We start from the raw sequence: 24,746 nt of genomic DNA, 5'->3' as shown, positions 1-24,746 counted from the left end.
ATTTTACTTTGAATGTGAGCAGTGAAAGGCAGGGATGAGATGACATGAGCTGATGGAGCTAATGACAGAAAAAATAGTCTCTCTTTCATTTACAACCAATAAAATTAACTCCCTGACTCTTTCAGTCTCTCTCTCTCTCTCTCTCTCTCTCTCTCTCACACACACACACACACACACACACACACACACACACACACACACAATCGTAGTGACAGTCTAAGCTGACACACTGAGTACAGCTCTACTACTGCTGATCCCCTGAGTCTATTCTCTCCCCAAGGGAGAGGTCAATTCAATACTGTAACCCCAAAGACACGCAGAAACCCACACTTACACACCTTAATACACACAGAAAAAAGCAGTCACCTGCACACACACATCCACACCTGTCTCCGTTCCTTCCATCAATCAGCCTAGCTGTGTGTTGACAGGTTATGTCTGTCCACAGTCCAGGTAATCTCAGGAGCCTCTTTGGGGAAGTGAGGCATTAAGCCGACCTGACAAACTATTTAGTCTCACTCAAGGTTTCAGACGCCCTCTTCTCCCCTTTTGCCTCTTCTTGAAAAACTCCCCTTTCTTTCATGTCTCACCATTTTCCTCATCCGTTCCTTATCCTTTCTTTTGTATCCAAGGCTCTCCCTTCCCCTGCCTTCAATCTTAAGCCTTTCAGTGTCTCCTAATGTGCATCTTGTCCTCATATTATGTGTCCACTCATCCGTTATCATAAACTTCCGTTACAGTCTCTCTGCATTTTTTCCCTTTTTGCATGCTCTACTGTCAGCTTTCCTCATCGTGGCATCCCCCCGTGCATATACAGCACCTGTGTGCTCACAAACACAATGCACTTATTTCTCTTGTACTCTCTTCATCTGCTTCTTTTGTCTTTTTCCACCTACCTTGCATCTGTCCTGCCTGGCTGGTGAAGAGACTGGAGGAGCAGCCGATTTCCGTCCCCAGGAGAGACCCATAATCCTGCTGAAACACTGGGGACAGAGGGATGGAGGGAAGGAGGCAAAAGGAGAGGTGAGGAGAGGAAAGGGTGGGGGTAAGCTAAAGGTCATCACAGCGTGACCTATCTCACCTATTGACCTTTTAAACCATCACCTTCTGACCGTTTCACCTTTAATCATGACCTCTGAAATGGCTGCTTAGACAATGACTTTGACACCGACTGTTTTAGCTCAGGGTTAATGCCTCCTCTTAAACACTAATGCGGAGATGTAAAGACAGTGTTGGGATGTCTTTCAGAAACACACATCAATGGTTTTGGAAGTTAAAGCGGCATCCATTTAAGAAAACAGATGCTGCCAAGATATCTAAAAACATTTGGGGGGGTGGGGGGTTAGGTAATGCTTGCTGCTTATTGGAGTCCCTCAGATCAACACTGGTGACTCTTTGGGACTAAATAAGCTGTAACTGTTTGTTACTCTGCACATTTGTTGCTTGGGCAAGCAAACAGCTAAGATTCTAATATATTATGTTACTAACATCATTTCTTTAGATTCATTTTTAATCTAAAGGTGACTGAAACTTAAAACAATAGGTGGCCAGAGTCACTTTCCTCCATGTCACCTATATATATTTAAAAAAAACCAGTTAATTCAGTTCATTCCTCTCTTGCTATATCTGTTCTTCAGATCCATTCACGCCAAAATTGCCTGTCATTAAAAACAAAAAACCCTCTGCAGACTGTCTGCTACATTACTACAAAGAATGAAATGTGATGCCATGAAAAAGATAAATAGAACAGTATTAGAGAGGGTAGAAGTGGGATGTAAGGTGGAATGTGATGAAACTCCACAGAATACGCTACAATAAACAATATGGGATACACCAACCTAATAGGCTGGGGTTAGGAAATCTCCATGATTCATTGTACGTTGAATACTGCGGATGGGAATATGGACTTCCGGAAAAATCTCCCCCTGTAGGAGAACAGAAAACAGAGACACAAGACATGGTTAAAAACATTAAAGGACAGGGAGGACAATCCCGTCTTGGTTTGGTTTAGGTGAGGACTAGCACAGTTTTAGATAATATTCAGGATATTATTCTTATCTCGTTTGGCAGGAACACATGCTTGTGGAAATACTTTGCTCTCTGAAGCTTTAACCGGCTTCTTGTGTTCAACAGAATAGTTTGCAGACTAGTTGATAGGGACAGAACAGGAGAGCTCGGTGCGAATGTAGTGGTCCTGCCATACAGTGGATGATAGTGTAGCTTTTCTCCCTCATTTAATACTTACTGTCTGGGGTCTACTCTTCCTTTTGCCTTCCCCTCCTGCTTTTCCCATCACCCCTTCCTCTTTATTTTTCTCTCTCGTCCTCTGGCCCGCCTGACTGCAGCCCGCCCGTCACCCTTCACATCAAAACAACATTCTCCTCCATTTCTTCTCCTCTTTTTTTCCTCCACATATCTCTGTTGACTTGCTCTCTTTTTTCACTCTTTTGCTCTTTCTTTTCTCCTGAACCTTCACTCCTCCCAGGGGATCCCTCTCCCATAGCTGACAGTCACAGACCCTGATGCCCCCTCCCTCCAACCACCACCCGTTCCTCCTCTCTCCTTCTCGTTCTGTCGGTTCTGCCTCACTGCTCTCCAACACCCCCTCTGAGTGTCAGCCCCCCTGCTGCAGAGAGAAAGACAGAGAGACAGAGAGGGAGAAGGCGAACAGCAGAAGAGAGTTGCTTGCTTAATGAAGGTATGATATTAGACAGAGCGAACAAAAAGGAGGATAATTTGCCTGAGAAGTGCTGAGATAAAACGTGCCGGAACTGGAGAAGCAAAGTTTGTAGATTATCTCCTCGACTCATTCCAGTCAGCTCATGGATTCGTGCAGCTTTAAAAATGCACTGAGAAAAATTCAAATGCCTGCGCTGTTTGTGTGTGTGTGTGTATATATATTTATATACACATATATACACAAAACAAGTTTTCTTTGTGCTAGTGTGTGCATTTATGTGTGCGTTTAGCTGCGTCTGTCAGGTGGGGTCGGGATGTTGTCTCCATGGCATCCCTGGGTGCGAACATCCTCTCCCTTGTCATCACCGTAGTGACGGCAATGTGTCAGGTTGTTTAGGAGACGAGGAGCGGAGGGGAGAGAGGAGGGGAAAGAAGGCTCAGGGGTCTCCCTGGTGTAGCTCAGTGTCAAGGTCGCGCGCACACACAAACACACATACACACAAACAATCACAGCACACGCATAAACATCCAGCAAACCAAAAACACGCACACACACAAATATGCTGTCAAACCTGAGGACAGGACGGGGTGAGCGCAGGGGGACAGGGTGACAGGGTTACCCATCTTTAGACGTGCTGTTCCTACATGTCCACTGAGAGTGTGTGTTTCTGCGTGTCAGCCTATATGTGTGTGTGTTTGTCACAGACTGAATGATCGGGAATACAACTTGTAAACAGCATTGTTTTTTGACTTTGCTTCCCTCCCGTTTGTGTCTCTCCCTTTATTTTTCTGCAGTGTATTTCACACTGACCACGACCACCACTGCAAGTCTGAGAGAGAGCGAGCGAGAGAACAAGAATAGCGGCTTAGGATTGAAACACAAAAGCATCGTAGAAGGCGGAGTGGAAGGGAATGAATGAATTAGTCGTGGGTCACTGGTGATTCTCATTAAAAACAAATTACTAATGTTGAGGAGGGACAGCTGTGCTACTGTGGCTGGTTTCTAATGATACACACACACGCACAGACACACACGCTAAAGAGAAGCGCAAACACACAAATATATGCACACAAACAGACACACGCACCACCCCCTGGGAGCACTGTCACCCACAGTGTAGACAGACAAGAAAGAGGAAGTGGTGAAGCTAAGTACAGCCTCTGAAAACACACACGCTCTGACAAACATCCAGCAGGAACTTAGAGGATATGTACGTAGAGATGGGTTGACATCATGTGTGGCGAGAGATGACACAGTTACTGTAAGGGAAAGCTATGTACATTAAAAGTAAAACAGCTTTAGCAAGTGTGCATTTGCCATTACTCATTTTGTGGTGACAAGTCTCCACTGTGGGAAGAAAAAGTAAGTAAGTTGTAAATATATTCATTTCAGTATGACCTGCTTTTAGGTTAGGTTTGAGGCAGTGTTGCATACTTGCGTGCTTAGAGAAGGTAAGTCACCATACATCAGTGTAAGGTGATGGAAACATGACTGTGTGTGTGTATGTGTGTGTGTGTGTATGTGTGTGTGTGTGTGTGTCTACTCACCAGGTACCATTCCAGTGAGGGAGGGGGTGGAGTAGCTGCCCTGTCCAGTAGGAGGGACATGAGGAGGGTAGCCTGGCAGAGTGGTGCTGGCTAGATCTCGACCTGTAATCAAACACACACACACACACACATTTGTTGTCATCAGTGTCTTCCTACTATAAGTGCTATTACACTGCCCTGTGTCAAAAAATAACATTTCTACTGTTTTCCAGAAAATAATTAATATTACATAATTCACTGATGCTGAGTTGAAAATGGCAATAAAATTATCATCACATTTAATTTTGTCACAAAATGTGAATCCATTTTTCGCATAGGGCCCATTTTTACTCATTAAAATTCAGCTTCTTTAACACAATTCACATATTTTTATAGGTTTCTTTTAACTGGACAGAATAAACAATTGACATGGATGCAAAGTTACTGCTTTTGTGCAGTAGGACAAAAGGCTGGCTCTGGAGCAACCTGGATCGTGCTCACAACCCACTGCACCCAAAAGATCTTCAGCATCACCAGAATAAACGAAGTCATCATCCATTAGAAAGAATGGAATAAGATCCTTCTCACAATGCCTATAAGAGGAAAGTCCGGTTCCTGGAGCCAGGAAGCTTTTCTCACTGAGTCTAGACTCAAGCATCTCATCTGCTTCCTTTGTCAGATCCAAATCTGGTACTAAGTCATTTAACTCTGACTAAGTGAATAACCGGAGGACAACTGAGACACTATAAGAGATCTTCAAAGTCTTCATTTTTACATTTTTCATTTTTACAAAAAAACTGTTATTTTTTTGCTGCAGTTTGGATGTAGTGAAGCTTCCACGGATGCAGCAAAAAACATCTGGATCATGATTGGCACTTATATATATATATATATATATATATATATATATATGCCTCTTTAATAAAGTAATGGGCTCAACATAAAAAAAAACAAAAATTTTTTTTTTAAAATAATTGAGATTTAAAGGAAAATTGATTAAAACCAAACTGCAAAATCTTTCTCACAGTGATGAGTGATTTCAATTAATATCACTTAATGAAAAAGGTAAGCAGTGTTTTTATTTTACTAAATCATGCAGGAGCAGGGCATCCTTTTTTCCTTTTGTTTCCTCCAGTCTTGTTTTCCATCTCCTGGCATCTATTAATTTACCAACTTCCCCTGTCTCTCGTTACCTGAATCTCCCCCTCCTTGCTTTGTCTGTCACTTGGTGGATAGGATATATAACTGCATTAGACTACATGACAGTGTGTCGACCCAAATCATTTCTCTATGTTTGCGCGCAGTAGACACTGGAAGTGCGTGGAGAGGGTGCCCTCCATTCATCATCATCATATACACACACTCAACCACACACACATGCATCAACACCCTCCTCCTGCCCCCTGCACACACACATTTATCATCATCATAAACAGCTCGGATGCTAACACCATCAATCCCATTCACTTCCCTTCCACTTAACCACCACTAACTAAGTGAGGAGGAGGAGGAGGAGGAGGAGGAAAGGGGAACAAGGTGGGAGAGGAAAATACAGAATATAAAAAACAAGAGGAACAGAAATAGCAAAAAGCAAAAAAGAGCAAACAGGTATGAGAATAAGAGAGGAGGGATATGTGCTAGAAGGTCAACAGCCGTAGTAGATAAATATTTGTTTTCATGAGATAAAGTGAAATGGTTTGGACATATGACTGGGAGGGTTAGTGGATATATTAGAAAAAGGATGTTGAAAAAGGAGCTGCCAGGCAGAAGGAAAAGAGGAAGATGAGGCAAGGTGGTTGACATGCAGAGGGTTGGTGTGGCACAGGTGGAAGCTAGGGACAGGGTGAGATGGGGACGGATGAATGGCTGTGGTGACACCTAAAGAAGAAATTGTTGAGTAAAAACAATATCACAGTATTAGTTTTCTCCATCTCCCATATAAGTAACCATCCTGCACTCAAAAGTATTTTAAAGAAAGTATTAAAAGCTTAATTCACTCATCCGGTATGGCAACCTGGATTTATAATGTCACAATCTACTATTTTATTTATATTTTATTTAGTATTTTATAAACTGCCTGTACATTATATTTGTTTGAAATTTATGGTTCATACATTGAATAAAGACTCAAGAACATAGACTGTACAGTAAAGATGGACATAGGAGATTGGCATGAAAAGTGTAGCCAATGCTGAAATGCTTTAAACTAGCAGTACCGATAATGACCAGCAGAGGGCAACTCCTCAGGTCTGATTGTGTAGAAGTGTGTAGAAGAAAAACATCCCATTGTTCAGTTTATTTATTACTTTTTTAAATGTTTTCCTCACAAGCTTCAATTTTTAATAGTATTTTTCGATACAGCATGATGAAATAAATTATGATCCTATTCAGAGTACAATAACCAATAAGCAGGATGTGCTTTAGGGATTTGCTACTCTTGAATTAACAATTCAAAACAATGTAGACCTGCAGTGTGGTTTTTCAGTCAGATCTATGCCTTGCTTGTTTATGAGTTACACAAATACACATCTGGTCAGTTTTGTGTTGTTTTTTGTGTGTGTTTTTTTGTTTGTTTAGTAAGTTGTTGTTTATCCTATTTAATATCACACTGAATAACCCCTAACCCTAATCAAGCTAGCAACTATTGTGAGCATTAGCTTAATAAAGGATCATTTTAAAAGACCAATAAAGAATATGAAACTGCAGAACAGCAGTCCGCACACAAACAGGCAAAATCTAATGGCTAAGCCAATGTTACGTAAGTGGACAAATCATTAATTGTAAAAGGTCCTGCTCTGGTCAAACAAAATTCAGCCAGTAAAAGCAGCACACTGTTGTTTTAGTTTGAGTATCTTAGAAAAAGCGGAGCAGGAGACTGGCAGATGCATTAGTCTAATGTCTGCAGTGATGCAGAGGCTATAACAGGATGTTGTGGAGAAGAGAGTCGAGCGAAAAACAAAGCTGTTGATTTACTGGTTGATCCGCATTTCTATCCTTGCCTGTGATCATTGGCTGTGGGTAGTCAATGAAAACTTGAGGATGGATGGATGGATGGATGGATGGATTTTATTGCAACCCATCAAATATTTGTTGAGCCATTTCACTCAACACTATTTAAAATATCTAGTTTCATAAATAAAAGGTCTGAGATCAAGGAAGTTGAATGGCTGGCAAACATTGTCATGTCTATGGATAATGTGGCCTCCAATTACATTTCAGCAAGTATACATAGATAAAAAATCCCAACTGTACATGTTCCCATGCTAGGGAAAGTGGACAAATGGAGCAATAAAAGAAAAACAGCATTTATGGTCCTTATCAGCAAAAAATGAACATCTTAAATCCTTTCATTTTTCTGTCCTCTTTACTTCCTATTTCCTTCTGCACCTCCCTCTCTACTTGTGTTTCTCCCTCACATATTGCTTCCCCACTCCAGCCTCTATCTGTCCCTCTCCGCCTCCTCTCTCCTGTCTCGTGTAGTAAAGTTTTTCTCTGTGTTTGACGCGACAGCGAGGCATTAGTGCAGACGGGCTACTCATCCGCTCAGGGTCAGTGCACAGGGCAAGGAGGAGAGGGAGGAGAGGCTGAGAGAGAGGAGAGATGGACTCTCTACAGCCCAACTTAGAGGGGGCAGACAGGGCCAGATCCTCTGAGGTGTGTATGCATGAGTGTGTATGTACACGAAAGTGCACACAGCGTATTTGTGCATATGTTTGCCAGTTGTATTGATGTATCTGTTCTCCACAGCTTTCCTGCAGAGGTCAACGAACAAGTACAAGTCTCCTCCACGCTCACTTGCAGCTACAGATGAACACACATCCTCTGCCTCTCTTACTCTCATACTGTCTGCCTATCTAACTCTCCCATTTCAGCCAGCCATCAAAGCAACACATGTCAAACCTGGAGGGATCAAGCGGGCACAGTGTGTGTCCCTTTGTGTGTTTTTGTGCTATAGTAGACTGGGTGAAGTTCAGGATAAAATAAAATGCCCTACAGATTTGGAAAGACCTTAGAATTGAGGGATGAGAGTGTGAGCGTTGCTCTACAGCATGTGTCCAGTGTATCACCACTTCAAGGATGCAATAACATTGCGTCAAACACACAGACGTCTGATCCCCTTGAGGGAGCTCTATTCTCAGGGAAAAAACAGGCAAGGAAATGTATGCATAATATTCAGAAGGTGTGTGTGTGTGTAACAGAATGTGTGTGTTTGCATGCATAAGCAGAAATGGAAATTTTTATCTTGCTCTCTTTTGCTCATGCTCTCCGTGTCTCGCTCTTTCTCTCTTCCAACACGAGCAGGTAATATTCCTCAGTGGTTTCAGGCGGCAAAAACGAGCCCATTCCCAGATATCCCAAATTCCCAGCTCTATGATTCCCCTCATTACAGATGGGAGCGTCAAAGCCTTGTCCAAGTGCTCCCTGGTCTACTCTTAATTAACCACTGCCTCTCCCAGTGCCCCTAAATGGAAAAGGAGGAATAGACGAGGCTCTCACTTTTCATCCATCCTTCCACCTTTCTTTTCCTCCTTCCCTCTGAGTTTCCTTCCTCCTTTGAGATCCAAAGCGTTAAGCTCTTTAAGCCCTGACAATTTTGGAGCTCCTGCCACTGCTGAGGTAGACTTAAAAAGCCTTTACTTTACTCTCTGGGTGTGTGTGTGTGTTGTTTAAATACGACTGTCAGAGCTCCAGCTAAAGCTTGACTCTAAAGTATAAAACACCAGAGTTTTGTCTTCTGACTGAAATATTTTATGGAATTTTTATGTGTGAATTATGGGATTGTGCAGCAATAGGTTAGCAGTTTTAATCCTAAAACTAAACAAACCCAAGCAATCTTTTAATTCTCTCTTTAAAAACAACAACAAACATTCACATTTTTTTGTGTAACCAAATAGGAGGGTAGTAATTATAAAAGAATTCAAAATCTCACTCTTCATAGTACACATGCACTACTTTTTTAGTCTCTTTCATACATAAAATATCCACAACAGATCATTCCACATCTAAGACGTTTGCTCCTCTAAAAGGCAAGAGCAACATGAAGAAAAGAAATGTGTACAGAAACTGATTGGAAACGGGTCATTACCAAGTGAAGCTGAGGTTGGAAAAAATAACTGAGTACAAAACTTCATGGAAAATTAACATTTATATGAAAACTGTTTATTTAGTCATTTCAAAATGTCTCTCAGAGGTGAAGTTAAGATTATTAGCTAGGTGTAACTTTTACCTGGAACTAGTGAGTAGGACTGTGGACCAGAGACGCTGGCTCCTAACTCTGCCCCTGTGCCTGGATTGGCCAAACTGTTCTTCATCTCATCCAGTCCTCCTGCTAATGAAGCCATGGCTGAATAATCTGACGTCTGGAAGAAAGGAGGAAGTAAACAAAGAGTAAACTTATTAACAAAAATCGAAAACAACAAGTACATGTTATGAGGCTAGCTTGCTGTTAGATCTAACGCGGATGCAGTGTTTGTTACATCCTGCTGCACTTTCCTCAGAGCAGAGAGCAAAAGCGCTTTAGAATGAACACAAACTCACAGACACACACAGACTCACACGCACATACAGAAACACACCTACAGCTGAGAGTTTATTGATCTGTTTACAAAGACAGGGATTTACTGTACAACCAAGTCCAACAGTCTATAACCACAGGATCAGCTTGCTCTTTCTCTTCATCCCTCACACACACAGGATACATAGACACGCGTATATATATCCACACATACGCGCTGGCATTACATAGACCACGGCTAACACAAAGCCTCTTGTCTCCCCAGATACCAACAACAATAAGAACTGTGATCATCTCAGCACACCTACACACGTTCTCCCAGTGGTGTTAACCCAGCATACACACACGCTGAAAAAACTTAAAAAGCACTCAGAGAAGGCTGAAGTGACAAAACAATATGTCACTGTCTGAATGTACAGTTTCTTTAGAAACAAAATAATATTGAAGTTTAAAAAAAGGAAGGCTGAAAAGAAATAAAGAAACATGTGATAATGTGATCCAAACAAAAAAACACTGCAAAAAAACAAAACAAAACCCACAAACACATGAAAGGAAATTAGCTTAACTAGCAAGACACACAAAAGAAGAAACCCAGAAAATACAACAGTATGCTCGTACAGTACACAAATGTCAAATAACTCACTGTCCACAACATGGGTTATGATCTTTGGATCACACGGACACAACTTTGAAAGAGGTCTTTAATAACCCAGCCTGGCTGAAAGGCAGTGAGATGGGTGGATAATGGAAACTGTCCGCTAACCTGTGTTTGACCCCAGCACAGAGTCACGACCCATCCATCCTCATTTCTCTACTAGACAAGTGTGTGTGTAATTATGTGTGGTCCAGACATTACTCATCATGCAGGGACTTAAATCACTGTACACAGTGACTTACTGGGGACTTACCTCTTATTGGGACAAAATCCCCGTCATGCAAATGATTACATTTTAAGGTGAATATATGACTTTTTCATAGTGTTAGGCAGGTAGGTAAAGGTTAAAGTCATGTATTGACCTCTGAAGTCAGAGATACTCACATTGCCGTGTGTGCAATAATAATAATAATAATAATAATAATAATAATAATAATAACAACGAAGGCTGTGCAGAAATTGACACTTTAAAAAAAAGGTTGGCTCTCAGCATCAGGGAGTTTAAGCTCATCTGTTCCTTAAAATGCAGAAAAGGAAGTAACATCATAAGTAAGTCAGTGCAGAAAAGAGGTGCAGTAGAAATGAAAATGTGGGGCTTACAATAAAATATTTAAGTCCATTCCTTGGTGACAAGTGATCATATAAATAAACCTTGCATTACAGCAACAAGCAAATGCAAGCAAAACATACAGGCAAACACCATTCATTACTCTGTGGCCACAATTAAGACTGTGTGGAGTAGTACATTCAGTCGTTTGCTCATTAAATCTGTCTGTTGTGTTAATTGACTACTGCGAGGTAAGCTTTAGCTCTTTTTTTAGGTAAGAGTTCATGTCACATGAATGTTTCTGCAGCAGCGTTTTTAACCGGAAAGCCATAATGACTGAGCTAACTAAACTGCTCTCAGTCAGCTTCAATTAATTTGTGTATGTACTAAACAGCCCTACTCACAGTATTGGAAAAGAGACACATATTCATCCGGAGTTCGGCAATTAAATATAAGCATATAGTGTATGATTATTTAGGGGTGGCTTAAAAAAAGCTTAGTAAGTTGGTCATTAAATTCTCCTCCTGACTGCATTTTGAAGCACACTCGACCAACACACTGAACCTCAAACTGTTCCCACTGTATGAGTAAATAAAACTGAGCAAATGAAATATTGCACTTTATCGCATGAAATTCCTTCTGTAGCTTTTCCTCCCATTCAGTTACTACTGACCTGTGTGTGTGTGTGTGTGTGTGTGTGTGTGTGTGTGTGTGTGTGTGTGTGTGTGTGTGTGTGTGTGTACACTAATGACACCAATCAGAATTTCCTTTAGGTGATGAGGTGAGAGTTTTGCACTGACCCTTTTAATGCGTCTGCATCTGTGTGTGTGGAGGTGTAAGTGTAGGTGTGTGTTTGTGCTCACTGACCTCTTAAACACCCCTGTGCTCGTCAACACACAACACAACCACTGGACTGTGACCTGCCAAATAAGAGCTTACGCAGTACACTACACACATCCTCCCTCACTCTCTCTCTCTCTCTTTGGACTTCAGACACACTTTTAAGCTCTCTTTTCTCTCGCACATCAAACACATCACACACATCACACCTGTAGTTTCTTCATCCAATCATATGAGCTATCACTGCACAGCCACCCGCCCGACCCTCCCCCCCTTTCTCTTGGCCGCTCTCTGTCTTATTATAATGGTGTCTAATGTGTCCATGTATCCGTGTGTAGATGGGGGCCAGGCAGCAGCAGCACCAGAGAAGAAGGGGTCTGCCGTGGTAATTGGCCATGATGAAGTTTGGCCAGTGGGGTGACAGGCCCGCTAAGGAAGATGGATCATTCTCATTCGCCCCCGTAAATGTTGTCAATTCCACCGCTCATACAGCGCCATCAGCCCTCATCAAAGAGGAGGGACGCAGCTGCCGGGCCATGGAGGGGTTGGGGTTTGGGGTTGGCGATGCTGATGGGGAGGGGTTGTTCGGGGCAAGATGGGAGGAAGCAAGTAAAGGTGGCAGGAGGGGGACCTGGCAGATATAAAGGGTCGCTATAAAGAAATAATAAGGAATAAGGAGGAGACAGGAAATGGGGCTGAGATGGAGGGAAATGCTAATCGATTGATAAATTAGTGGGATAGAGAAAAGAATGTAGAGCAGGGCACTCAGCAGCAGCAGCATCCCACCAATATATGGTAATACTGAGAACTTGGTCATTTTTAGTTTTTCTTCTGTGACCAATGAGTTAAAGCATTTGAAGTTAACTAACTCACAAACTTTACATTGCTTTGAATCCTAAGTCTTCACATTCTTGGATCTGTCACCGAAAGTGGACTCCCAGGATCAAATTTCACTTCATTACTCCACTAAAGTTACACATCGTGGACGGCACTCACTGTTTTCAGTGTTTTGTTTTCATTTTATATAAATGCAGCATTTTTTTTAGGGTATAACATACACAATTTCTCATTGGTTGATTATTGCTGTCTGCTTCGATGCATTTTCTCCTTTCTTGTTTCGTTAACTCTGTCTTCTAAAGGGTTAGCAGATAGCAGTCCTTTATCATAACACTTTAACTCTTTAAAAGCAGCTGCACTAAGTTTTAATCTCACTCGTTCTATCACTGTGTCTCTTCCACGCAGCAGCTTGGTCTGCTGAGTCAGAAATGGGACAGATGTGCCCAACCCAGCCAGAGACACACGCATAAACACAAACAAACACACAAATACACACACAGACCGGCCCTTCTGTACCATTTGCATAATAGTATTTCCTATTTTCACCACTTCCAAAATAGCTCGTGATTTCTCCATCTCCTACTCTCTCTCTCCCATTCGCCACATTGGCTTGAGTGCTCCTGATGGAAAATTGCTTGACTATAAACAAATACAATTCCCTGAGTGGCCCACAGACTGAGACAGGGATTGTGGGGAAGGAATTTATCTGTGCTCAAACTGAGCGTGGCAGCAAGGGGAGGATACTCATTTCCAAACAGCTCCTTATGAGTCACGGGGCCGCTGTAGGCCATATGAGAGGAAGTTTTTACATATTTTATACTTAATTAATTTATCTAAGTTTTGCAGTTGTTTACTGTTATACTTCTTGTATGCATGATTAAAAAAACGTTTAGTGTAGTGATTACACAATGACGCAAAGTCTGCTGTTTTTTTTTTTTTTCAAATTTGAGCAGCATGGTTGATGCGTCTGATCACACTTAAATAGTTTCAGTGTTAATAATAAAATGTTGTGGCTTTGTGCATCTAAATCCAATCTTCACCTGAAAGCTACTTTTAACTGCGTCCAGACGCCCTTCCTGTTACAACCCCACAGAGATTTGTGTCTCCTCCTAGAATCAAAAAGTGTATCTTTTACTTTTCAGTTAAATGTGTGAACCACTACACTCTGGAGCCATCAAATTCAATCTCTAACTCCACCGTGAAATTTCCTACAGGATACTTTAATAAGCTCATGCTATAAAGCGATGAATTTAGCGTTATTTCTAGTTTCCCGACTACTTGTTTTTTCTTGATTTATTATTTGTTGTGTGGGGAAAACATTCTGCGGTCAATGATGAGACGAACTAGCTGAAATGACCTGAGATGCATTCTTCATTTTTGCGTTTAGTGCAGCAAAACGCAGTAAAGAGTAGACAGGAAAGAGGGGAAGACACAAAGGGTCAAGGGGAAGATTCAAACCCGGGCCGCTGCATTTCAGCCACAGGGCATCTGAGCCAAACTGGAGCCCAAGATAGAAATCCTTTTAAGTAAAGAAAATAATCTATAATATCAGTCTCATTTTTCTCCGTCCACATCTCAGTGTAAACTGCTTGGTACTGGGGTGGGCGTTTGGACCCAGGGCAGCACGGATGGGCGGGGGTGCTTGTCAGCCCTGCTGATTTATCACCTGGGTAATAGAAAGTGATTGAAGGGAAATTCAAATGAACTGTCTCTGACAGGCACACATGCAGACACACATACGAGCACGCACACATAAATTAATAGCGGGGTTTAATAGACTACAGGGTGAAGTGGAACAAGAGCAGGAGAGGCAGATGAGATAAAAGCAGGGCTTGTTAGGAAAGAAAGATAAAGAAAAAGGTCTGAAATAAACAGGATAGACGAGTAACTACTGCTGACAGATAAAATAAGATTTGCTTGCGAGCGGTATTGCTTTTGGTCTCTTCAAGTGGGACGAAGGAAGACAAAATAATGAGTAAGCCTCATGTTTTAGTGCAAGAAAACTAAAAAATAATGAGGAGCTTGACATAACCACTGAGATTACAGTTTATTAGTATAACACCTGAATCTGAGCCTCTTGCTCTTCTGTCATTACTTTGGTTTTCACAGTTTTGGACACGTCTTTGTCCGATGCACACACACTGACGCGCGTTTCGTAAAAGACGACCCCATACAAAACATCACCAGCAGGGACAAATCTGTCAGGAATGTCAGTCGCAAGGCAGGGTGACCCTCCTTGACCATAACCCCACCAATAGTGGTTACTGTGCACACTCACGCACACGTGTACACACACCTCAGCCCACATACCAAAGAGCCTAAGCTGTGGCTGTCAGCGTTAAGGCTAAGAGTGTCAATCATTCCCAGTGGGAAAAAGGGGGGTTAGCAGAGGTGGAGGACCAGATAGTCATGTAGATTTGTGTGTGTGTGTTTGTGTGCATGCGGTTGTGATTGCTTGGGTCTCTTTGTAATGCACTTCTTAAAGCCAGTTTGACCCCAGTTTGATTCCCCTATCCCAGACGCCGACCCCAGTGGCTTGACCAGGCTCAGACAGGACACTGACCTATGAATCATGGGTATTATAGTCTTGAGTCCCAGTCTATAGAGCTACTACAGCCAATCCCTGTCGACCTCTCGCCCTGTGCCACTCAAGTCCCCATGTCGGTCAGAGGAAAGAGAATGGACTAAAAAGCCAAACTCTGCCCTGTAGGTCTAAGGCTGCAGCCTATTTATGCTTCCATATACTCCGACTACTCGGGAGTTTGCTTGTACTCTTGCCCTTGGCACTGACTGAATAAATAAACCAGAAGCAGTGTCAGCTTGAAAGCTTGCTGAAACAAAAATTTCATTTTGAAACATTGGCCAGATATTTCCTTAATATTGACCGTTGGGCTGCTGATTAGAAGGCATCTGAGAAAAGGTAGAGAGAATACAAATGCTAGCTTGTTGTCATTTTGTTATTCAGCATACCACTTACACCTGTCTATTCCACTCAGATTTACATTAATTTACTCCTGAGAAAGGGCGGGAGGTCAATTTAGATGCAACATTAGGACACACAGACACACCCTTTCTCGCTCTCGGCTTTCTCGTCTCGTTTTTTCTCTTTTTCTTCACATGCAAACGATCACACGCATACGCACATTCCCAAGACGCATCAGCATGCGGACAGCGGCACTGCCGTCCCAGCAAGCAGCAGGAAGTGAGGTCATAATGAGAGTCGGGTCAATATGTTCATTAACCCCTGTAGTGTGTCTACATTATAGGAACATCAATAGAGCAGGTCTGACTCATCACAGTGTCTATCAGACCAAAGAAACTCACAGCGGTTTGTCAAGCCAACAGTGAAAACACGACTTGATGCTGACACTTTGAGAGCTCACAGCAACATGAAAGAATTGGGAAAAAGACAGGATGAGTGAAGCGCTTGGATAGAGAGAGAGCTTTTTAAAATGGGATTATTTGTTGTGCAATGTGACAGCAGTCAACAACATTGACATGGCATGGCAAGGCATAGCAGGCAGGCTTTTTTTTTCTAAAAAGAGACAAATATTTTATATGACAGTCAGATAAACCTTAAATGTTAACTGATAAACTACAAACTAATCTGGCTTCTGTACTATGTAAATCCCAAAATAGTCCATTACATTTTAAGCTTTCCTGCCTTACATTTTTTCACTATCATCTACAAAAAAAAATGAATTTTGCACCTGTGTCCACTGGAAAACCCAAATAACTGTCATATTGGTGGCAGTTTGAAACTCCTGCACACTGTCTCTTTAAACGATGTGACTTGTGCCATTCAACAGTTTTGCTCTTATTGATGGAAAGACCAAAAACAACAATGTGTTAGTCTAGCGCTGTTTGCTTTAATTTTGTTTGCATGTGTGGCACGCAACCGTTGAGCATTAGTTCTTGGATGTTTTTATTTGGAGAGTCCAGGTTGGTGAAAGTAGGCCGTCTTCTAATCAAAACATATACCCTGGTGTAAAAAAAAAGCGTATGCTTTTTTATATTGTGCTTATTTTTTGTCAGAGATTGTAAATAAAAAAAACACGTTCTGAAAAGGATGAGAGGCTCTTTAACCTCTGTGCTGCAGTTACACCTACATCCCAGGTAGGCCCGTGTATTATTTTCTTGACTAAAACCAGAGGTGGTGAAGGGCCACGGTTAGCAGGATGAAAAAAAAAAGTATGTCTTTGAACGAGGACAAAGCACTTGTTAGTGGGGAAACATATTTGTTGCTTTGGATCTTTTCATGGTCTTGTAAACAGTAAGAAAAAAAATGTCTGAACTCAGCGAAAAAAGACTTACAGTATAGGATGGCTGAATGGCTGTTGTGCTGTGACAGTGACTTGAAGTACACTGCTGTGTCTGGTGGCCGTGAGGTGATAACACAGGAGACGCCACTTCTGCTTTAGTCAGCTCCTGTTTGTTTTTCATGAGCGGTTATCTCCTGTCACAGCCCCTATTTTTCATTAGCCCACAACTACATTCTTGTTGACTCCTAACCTCTTCCCAACCTCAGCCTCAGCCCAGAGCCTGCACGATGCCTCGCCCTTACCTTGCCAGAATCAGGGCTCACATAGAGGTCAGAGCTGGACTGGATTGGACAGGATGGCTGTCTGTCAAAGAGGCGGTCCAATACCTCGATCTGCTGTGGCGAGAATAGCTCCCCTCTCATCTGCTTCCTGAGGAAGTCCCGCCCACTGTGGCCGTGTCCATTGGCCAGCGGTGACTCCTGCAAACCTGCACAGAGAGGACAGGTGAAAGGAGAGGGGTTAGACAGGCTGTAAATGCAGAATTTTTAAGAGAGGAATGATAACTGAAAGGGAGAGGAAATGAGCAAGATAAAAGGAAGCTTTTGCGAGTCTGGTTTATGTTATGGAGGGAAAACCCAGACAGACAGCGATAGAGGAATGAAGGGAGTAGTGAAAGCGTGTGTTGACAATATAAATCACTAAGACAGATGTGGAGAAAGAAGTTAGTGGACTCAAATGAACTCCAGTGAACTGATTTAAGACTGAGCGACTTCATAGATTGTGGAGGCTCAGAGAAAATGGTATACAAATGCAATCCATTACCAAGCATACGCTGTCTCTCCTTCTTGATCTCTAAAAAGTACACTCTCCTCTCTCATATATACACACTTGTCCGTCCCCTCTCGTCGTATCACACATACACACACATCCACACAAATATATATTGCCACGGTATCAGTATTAGACTGTGAGCTCTCGTATCCTGCAGTTATTGCAAGGCTGAGGGACTGAACGAGACAATTATAAGAACTCTGAAGAGTCGCGGCCCACAAATGATTAGAGAAGAGAGAACGAGAGAAAAAGATAAAGAGAAAAAGGGGATGAGGGTGAAAATCCCCACTATAGAGCCAATTCAGCGTTCCAAACCACTCCTGAGAGCCTATTTTAGTCCTGGGGGTCACTGTGTGTTTAGTGTGTGTATGTGCGTGAATGTGTGTCCAGGGTGGTGATATGACAGACAGGTGGAGAGGGGGGAGGGGGCTTCAAATATATATATATATATATATATATTTTTTCCATTTGGAGTGAAAATACAGATTCATTTGCACCAGACTAGTTCTAATAAAAGAAAAACTGAAGAAAGAAAGAAAGAAATGTCTGTCTAACCATATTTAACCTCAAGGGATGCTTCCTGTTTTGAAATTCTGTAGTTGTGGATAACTTTTAATACCACTACATGTAGTTACTGAGACCTGTGCTACTGCAGGGGAGACTATATTCTTTTTATAAAGGTTTGAGTGTTTGTTAAAATGTAGTCTTTCAGATTTAATGACTTCAAAACTACAGAAAAGTGAGTTTTGCTAATCTGATTGTATAAGTCAGTGAGAATTTTAAATTACTTCTTATTTCATTTATGAGCAGGAAACATTTTTCCTAATGACTTTGTGGTCTTATTTACTAGTTTTCAAGTTTTAATTGTATTCATTTTGTTAAATAGTTGTTACCCATCTGTATAAAATAGATGATAAATCAGAGTATAATTCACTTTGTCATAAAGAAGTAACTGAGGTTTCAGCTAAGGACTGAGCTGAGACAGTGTAGTAATCTATAAGAATGACAGGTTTCCTCTTTAACATAGTTTTACTTAATCTTATTCATTCTTTATTTGTTCTAGTCACATTCCTAAAAACATAATCTAAAAAAGGTTTACGACATAAGCAAGAATTACTGGTTTAAAGCAAAGATGCAATGGGTTTTAAGTAAGCAAGTTTAGCTAGATTACATTGAGGAAAATAAGGTGTTTTGTGAGTATACCTGAGGAGTCAGAATTAATTGATCCTTTGTACAAGATAAGAGGATTATGTAAGTGTACATTTTACATCCACAGTAGCCTAATAAGGAAACTGACAGTTTGTTTGTTTGTTTTTTCACTTTTTTCGTTGTTTTGGTTCATTATTTAAGTGATCTCTGTGCACATCCAAGAGTGACAGGCAGAACAAAGACTATGTTAAAACATTTGGTAGATTGGCATATGGCACTGTGACGATATAGAGGTTAGCACTTCTCCTCTAAGCAGGAGGTTCTGGGTTTGAAGTTGTTTGTGGGCTGTGGCCTTTCTGTGTGAAGTTTGTGTGATCGCAATGTGGCTGGATGGATTTTTTCCGATAGTCTAAAAAGTTTCAGGTTAAACTGGCTATAGGTGTGAGTGCAAATGCACCAGGATAGACTGAAAACCTTTCCTGGATGGATGGATGGATGGATGGATGGATGGATTACAGTCCCAGAGTTGTATAACGGTACCAAAGCTGGTTGCAAAATGTTTGCTTACAGTTTGATGTGTGTTAGCTAAATTTCAAAAGTTGATAAAAAAGGATCAGTCTTGGCACAACCTGTGGCTTTGGATCAATTCAAAGACTTCTAGCAAACCTTTAAATCTTCAGACAGTATCCTACAATGCTGTGTCACACACTAAACCTCCCTCTACATCTTCAGTACACAAAACCCTCTCTCACAAACAGAGGTTTGATCATAATCTCTCTCTCTCACACACACACACACACACACTCATATACAGATGCTGGGAGTAGTGTGTGTGTATGGTCCAGGTCTCCGGTGACAGACCAATCAGGGTGGGAGATAAAGCCAGTATGATGCTTTAGTCTGGTAACCCAAGGCAACCCATTTAATCCCACCGGCCAGTCCCCATGATGGAATTCAATTGATCAATCATGTAGCTCTGATGGCACCATTTCAGCCAGCTTATTGCTTTCTGCTTTCTCTCTGTTGCACACACAAACTCTCTCATATGTGCGCACACACACACACACACACACACACACACACAAATGCACCCTGAAAGACTGACCTGTGTCTGTCATGGTGGAGCACCCACAAAGAACCAGAGAAAGACAGAACAGGGGAGATGACAGAACCTGCTGTAATCGAGCAGTAAGAACAAAGCTTTTACTTATGATAATCAATATTGTCCATTCATCTGTATGAAGTTGTGTAAAGGTGTGTGTGTGTGTGTGTGTGTGTGTGTGTGTGTGTGTGTGTGTGTGTGTGTGTGTGTGTGTGTGTGTGTGTGTGCATGCATGGGCCTTGGTATGGATGTGATTGAGGCTGTGAGTGTGGGTGGGTGGGTAGCTTGATATCCGGCTGGTCTCATTGTATCCATGGATGGGTAAAGAAACTCATTGCCGTGACGGGTTAAATCCTATTCACTGTTGGATGCGCGCACACACACACACACACACACACACACACACACACACACACACACACACAGCTGCCTCTATCTCTGTGATTCAGTCTCAGAAGGGAAGCGCTTCTCTTCCCTCTTTTTCAGAGCAGAACAAAACAAACAATGAGCCCTTATTGTTCTCTCCTTTCTGCCTTTTTCCTCTCTCTTCCGCCTTCTCTGTCTGTCTCTCTCTTTCTCCCTCCCTCCTGCCTCTCTTGCTCTCTCTCCATCACAGTCGTCTTCCATAACAGCCTGCTGCTGCTATTTTTCCCAAGAATCCAGAAGCAGTTGAATTATTAAATCCAAATACCCTAAAGAATTAGATGAGTTGTCACTTATTTGTCTGTTTTCCTGCCTGCTTATACATGCATGTCTGCAGAGGTTAGAACACCACCAGTGTGCTCCTTTTTGCTCTTGACATAGATAATCATGCTGATAGCCCAAGTGTCACAAGTCTGACCTCACAGCCCCAGCTCTTCCCTGCATGTGTGTGTGTAATGATTTTTTTTGTCTGTGAGAGTGTGTATGTGCCTGATCCAAACTCTAGAGATCAAAGTTTTTGTAAGCCGGGAGGAGCTACGCGCGAAGGGCGACGATCCCCTCCCTCCACCCTGCATCTCTTGCTCACTCCCAGCATCTTTTATTTTGTAAGCTGCCTCATGTCACAGTGGATGCACAAGGGGGTGAGAGGTCAATCTGGCATTCTGGGTAAATGCCATTGAAACTATTTGTTGGTGTATTTTGAAAAATGTGCATGACTTAAAAATACTGAGAGTGGATTTCCCCTCACAGATTTGAGGAAGAAAAAATCAGCACTCCCTTTAGTGACCGGCCCACCTGTCCTGAACGCCGCATGCATGTTGGATGCTTGCACACACACACACACACACACAGAGCAGCAGCAGCAGCAGCTTCAATGTGTAAAGTGAATAGGTTAAGGTACAATAGTCCCCTTTTGGCCCCAGAAGTCAAGTTCTTCCATTCACACCCATTCATCTCCTTTCTGGCCCCAGTCACCCCCAACTTCCCCTCGCTTTGGCTGGGGGCACAGGTCACCACAGGGTTTTACCCCCACAAACTCCTCCTACCAACACACAAGAACACATACATACACAACACAAGCTACTGATCCCTCCTTCCTGTGTTCACGTGCACAGCAGCTGTTTGATATGCTCATGGCTAACAGTTTCCATTGCACGCGTTGACGTCCTTACAAGCACATACAGCAGATATGATATGCAATGATATGATATAAAAAACAGCAATTTCATCACAACAAACTAAGCATCATTTCACTCATACTGCGCACCTTGCAACAGATTAGGATGGCCAGACCAGCTCAGCACCAGAACTACTGATTTATGTTTTACCAGTTTTAAAAGTCAATGGCCTGGAGAACACGTTCTAATGTAGATGTGTTTTTAGCAAATCGAGGGGGCAATATTGTTGACCAGATGGCAACAGTTCAATTGAGGAGACAGTGGGGTGCCTCTTGTGAGCTAGAATATCATTTGCTTTATTTATACCTCTGTCTCTGTAGATACATTCCATTATTGAAAACATAATATTTTCCACAACACATTTAATTCAAAGAGTAAACACAATCTGCTGCAGGAATTGAGATGCTGTGGACACCAGAGAGTGTGGAGTTCAACAACATGTAGCAATGAGAGACTAAATAATTGGTGGAGGCACAAAATGAGTTGGTACCAAGTTAAAATTCAACTTCATGGGGGGTGATTGAGGGAGACAGATGCAAAGAATACCACTGACTGATGTGAGAATTATGGGAATTAGACAAGAGGTTTACCTACACTAGCAAACAGCCTGTCAGCTACAAAACAATGGATGAACCACTCTGTATGTTTACTGATGTTGGTACAGTTTACTGGCTATATTGGCAGAGTAGCAGATGATGTAGTGGGACAGAATATTTTCAGTAACAACTTGTTTTTTGTGGTCAAAAGGTTTCTTTTGTTCAGTTTATGTGGTCACTCCACATGCTCCAGTATAAGCTTATGGCTTAAGCACATTGCGAAGCAATTTGTAACTAGTTGTACTGGTTTATCAGCAGGGTTAGTGGATTTAATCATTAGGAAAAGGTTTAACTTCTCACACCAGTTTAGGAAAGAGTCAACGGCCACTGTTAATCCTCTGTCACGTAGGAGGCTCACTAAAAGAGTATGGGCTGCATATGTAATAAAATGCCTGTTTATTAAGCATGCAGACCATGCCGCCTTAGGATCATCAGAGGATTCAGCTAACATTAACCTGCTCTAATAAATGAATTAATAAATAAAAATAAGAGCTGCAGTGTGTTTGGGGATTTTTTACACAAAAAACTCAGGAAAATTGCAACAGACTGACTCAAGGCCCCCCCCCCCAAAAAAAAAAAAATGGACCAATGGTATCATTGTTCTAAATGCGTTCTGAACTACACAAACTGTCACATTGCTGTATGTGCGATATATCCACCTGTACAAAGAGAGACAGACAAAGTCAACAAAAGAGCCTTGGTGATGTCCGGTGTGTCACTGTAGTGTACTGTGGGTTTATGCCTTCCTTCTCCGTGTGTAAGAATGTCTGCAAAGACGGGCATATGGCCGTGACTCGTCGTCAGAAGCTTGCCTTATTGTTTGCCTGTGTATGTGTTTGTCTGTCCATGTCTGTGCATGCTGTTCCCCCTGTCGCCCCTTGCTGTGTGTGTGTGTCATTATCCAGCGGGGGCTGCTCTAATGGAAGCTGTGATTAGCAATGCTGTTAATTAGACCACAGAGCCAACCGCGCAGACCTCTGGCACAGAAACGCTGCAGATAAAACACACAAGCGAAACGTGACACGGAGAGACATAATGCTCGAATGATGCTTTCTGAATGCTTCAATGAAACGAGAAGTGATACAATGTTTCGATTCGAACTGTGAAATGGAAAGTCCAGCGGCAGTCATAGAAAACCGGCAGACAGACCACACATGTAGCACATGGTGTAGTGTGTCATGCACATAAAGAACAAAGTGAAACAATAATACCGCTAATTAGGCTACAGATACTTTCCTTCAGCAAGAGATCTGACTGCAGAGTTTCTGCTGAAGACAATACAGCACAGAATGGGGTGGATTAATACTTCATATTATTTATGCCAAAGAGGCATGGATGAAATCAGTCAGAGACCAGTTTCACTGTGGCCGTTCAGACTTATGATCACTAACACAGGTGAATCTGTTAATCTTTCATTCTTTACTCTGTCACTGAGCCAAAATGTGGACATGACAATCACTGTGCTCTGTGCAAGTGCTCTGATCTTATTCAAGAGCAGCAACTAAAATCAGAGTCCCGTCAAACTTAGTGTAAAATTTAACCGAATATATCTAAAACATTTGAATTTGATTTGTTTCTCTTCAGTTCTGTTGCGCAGATATCATACATGCACATCAAGGTAAGTCAAGGTGTGCATGCGAGATAACTTAATGAATACGAAATGTGGAAAATGTGAGGGAAAATTGCCATTTTACATTTGTTTCAAGTGTTAATGTGAGAAAAGGCAGTTTCCTCATCGTGTAGGTTCTTTGTCTGCCCCAGTTTTTAAAGTCTAGAGTGTGTCTCAAGCTTCACCGGGTGTTTAAGCCTGCTTTTAGAACACTATGTCACATTTTGCTTTTATGGATACACCAAGTCTTCTACCTCAACCTTAACTTTGTAACATATTTTGACGTTTTATGCAGTTGCAACAGAAAGATGGAGGAAACCCCAACCAGCGGATGATCGCTGAACAGGATGAGAGCGCAATTTGTTGTTATTTTTGATTGAGCTAAAACCTCATTTATCAATGGACAAACTGTTCACATAGTAAGTCAAACTTTGATCCAGTGTATCAATGATATATGTGTGCATGTCTCTATGTCTGCGTTGGGTCTAAAGTCTTTGTACTCTACTGATGGTTAAGTGGGCTGAATCCGAGCATATCAAGGTGCACCTGGGATTCACCTGGAACCTGCTGGAGTGTTCTGAAAATTCATCAGCAGTGGGAAAAAGGATCCCACACTGTATCTGTGTGTGTGTGTGTGCGTGTGTGTGTGTGTGTCAGGGAGAGAGAGAGCGAAATAGCCCCCAGTGGCATTCTGTCACCCCCTCTCGCTCCGACATCTGGTCCTGTCTCATTTACCGTAGGAGACCGTCTGTGTGATGGCTTTTTAATGCCACTGACACCCCCCCACACCCACCCCCCCCCACACACACACACACAATCAGGCAAACACGTGGAGGCATATCAGCGTACACAAATATATACATCCAGTACCTATGAGCACATACACAAGCTCGCATATACATTAGCACGCAACATTGACCAAGTATGACAGAAGTATATGATCGATAGTGCGTGCATAAGCTGGCCTCTCGGGTTGCTATCCCATGAAACACTGTT

At 42.1% G+C, this 24,746-nt stretch overlaps 1 protein-coding gene across 4 annotated transcripts in view; it reads right to left on the bottom strand.

Moving 5' to 3' along the window:
* pax5 (paired box 5) overlaps nucleotides 1-24,746 on the bottom strand; it is a 53,391-nt gene that overhangs the window by 5,681 nt on the left and 22,964 nt on the right. For 2 of the 4 annotated variants that reach the window (XM_040024346.1, XM_040024347.1), the window contains exons 6-10: nucleotides 17,165-17,349; nucleotides 9,434-9,566; nucleotides 4,228-4,329; nucleotides 1,839-1,925; nucleotides 897-983 (exon numbers count right to left, since the gene is read on the bottom strand). In XM_040024346.1, coding sequence (XP_039880280.1) covers nucleotides 897-983; nucleotides 1,839-1,925; nucleotides 4,228-4,329; nucleotides 9,434-9,566; nucleotides 17,165-17,349 — 594 coding nt within the window. The remainder of the gene's footprint in view (nucleotides 1-896; nucleotides 984-1,838; nucleotides 1,926-4,227; nucleotides 4,330-9,433; nucleotides 9,567-17,164; nucleotides 17,350-24,746) is intronic. The other 2 variants (XM_040024348.1, XM_040024349.1) reach the window with 1 other exon arrangement.

This window comes from Simochromis diagramma, unplaced genomic scaffold (assembly GCF_900408965.1).
Source record: "Simochromis diagramma unplaced genomic scaffold, fSimDia1.1 OVJJ01000302.1, whole genome shotgun sequence".
In the NCBI taxonomy this organism is placed as follows: Eukaryota; Metazoa; Chordata; class Actinopteri; order Cichliformes; family Cichlidae; genus Simochromis; species Simochromis diagramma.
Note: the sequence above shows the minus strand (reverse complement) of the source record. Positions and strands in the feature narration are given on the sequence as shown.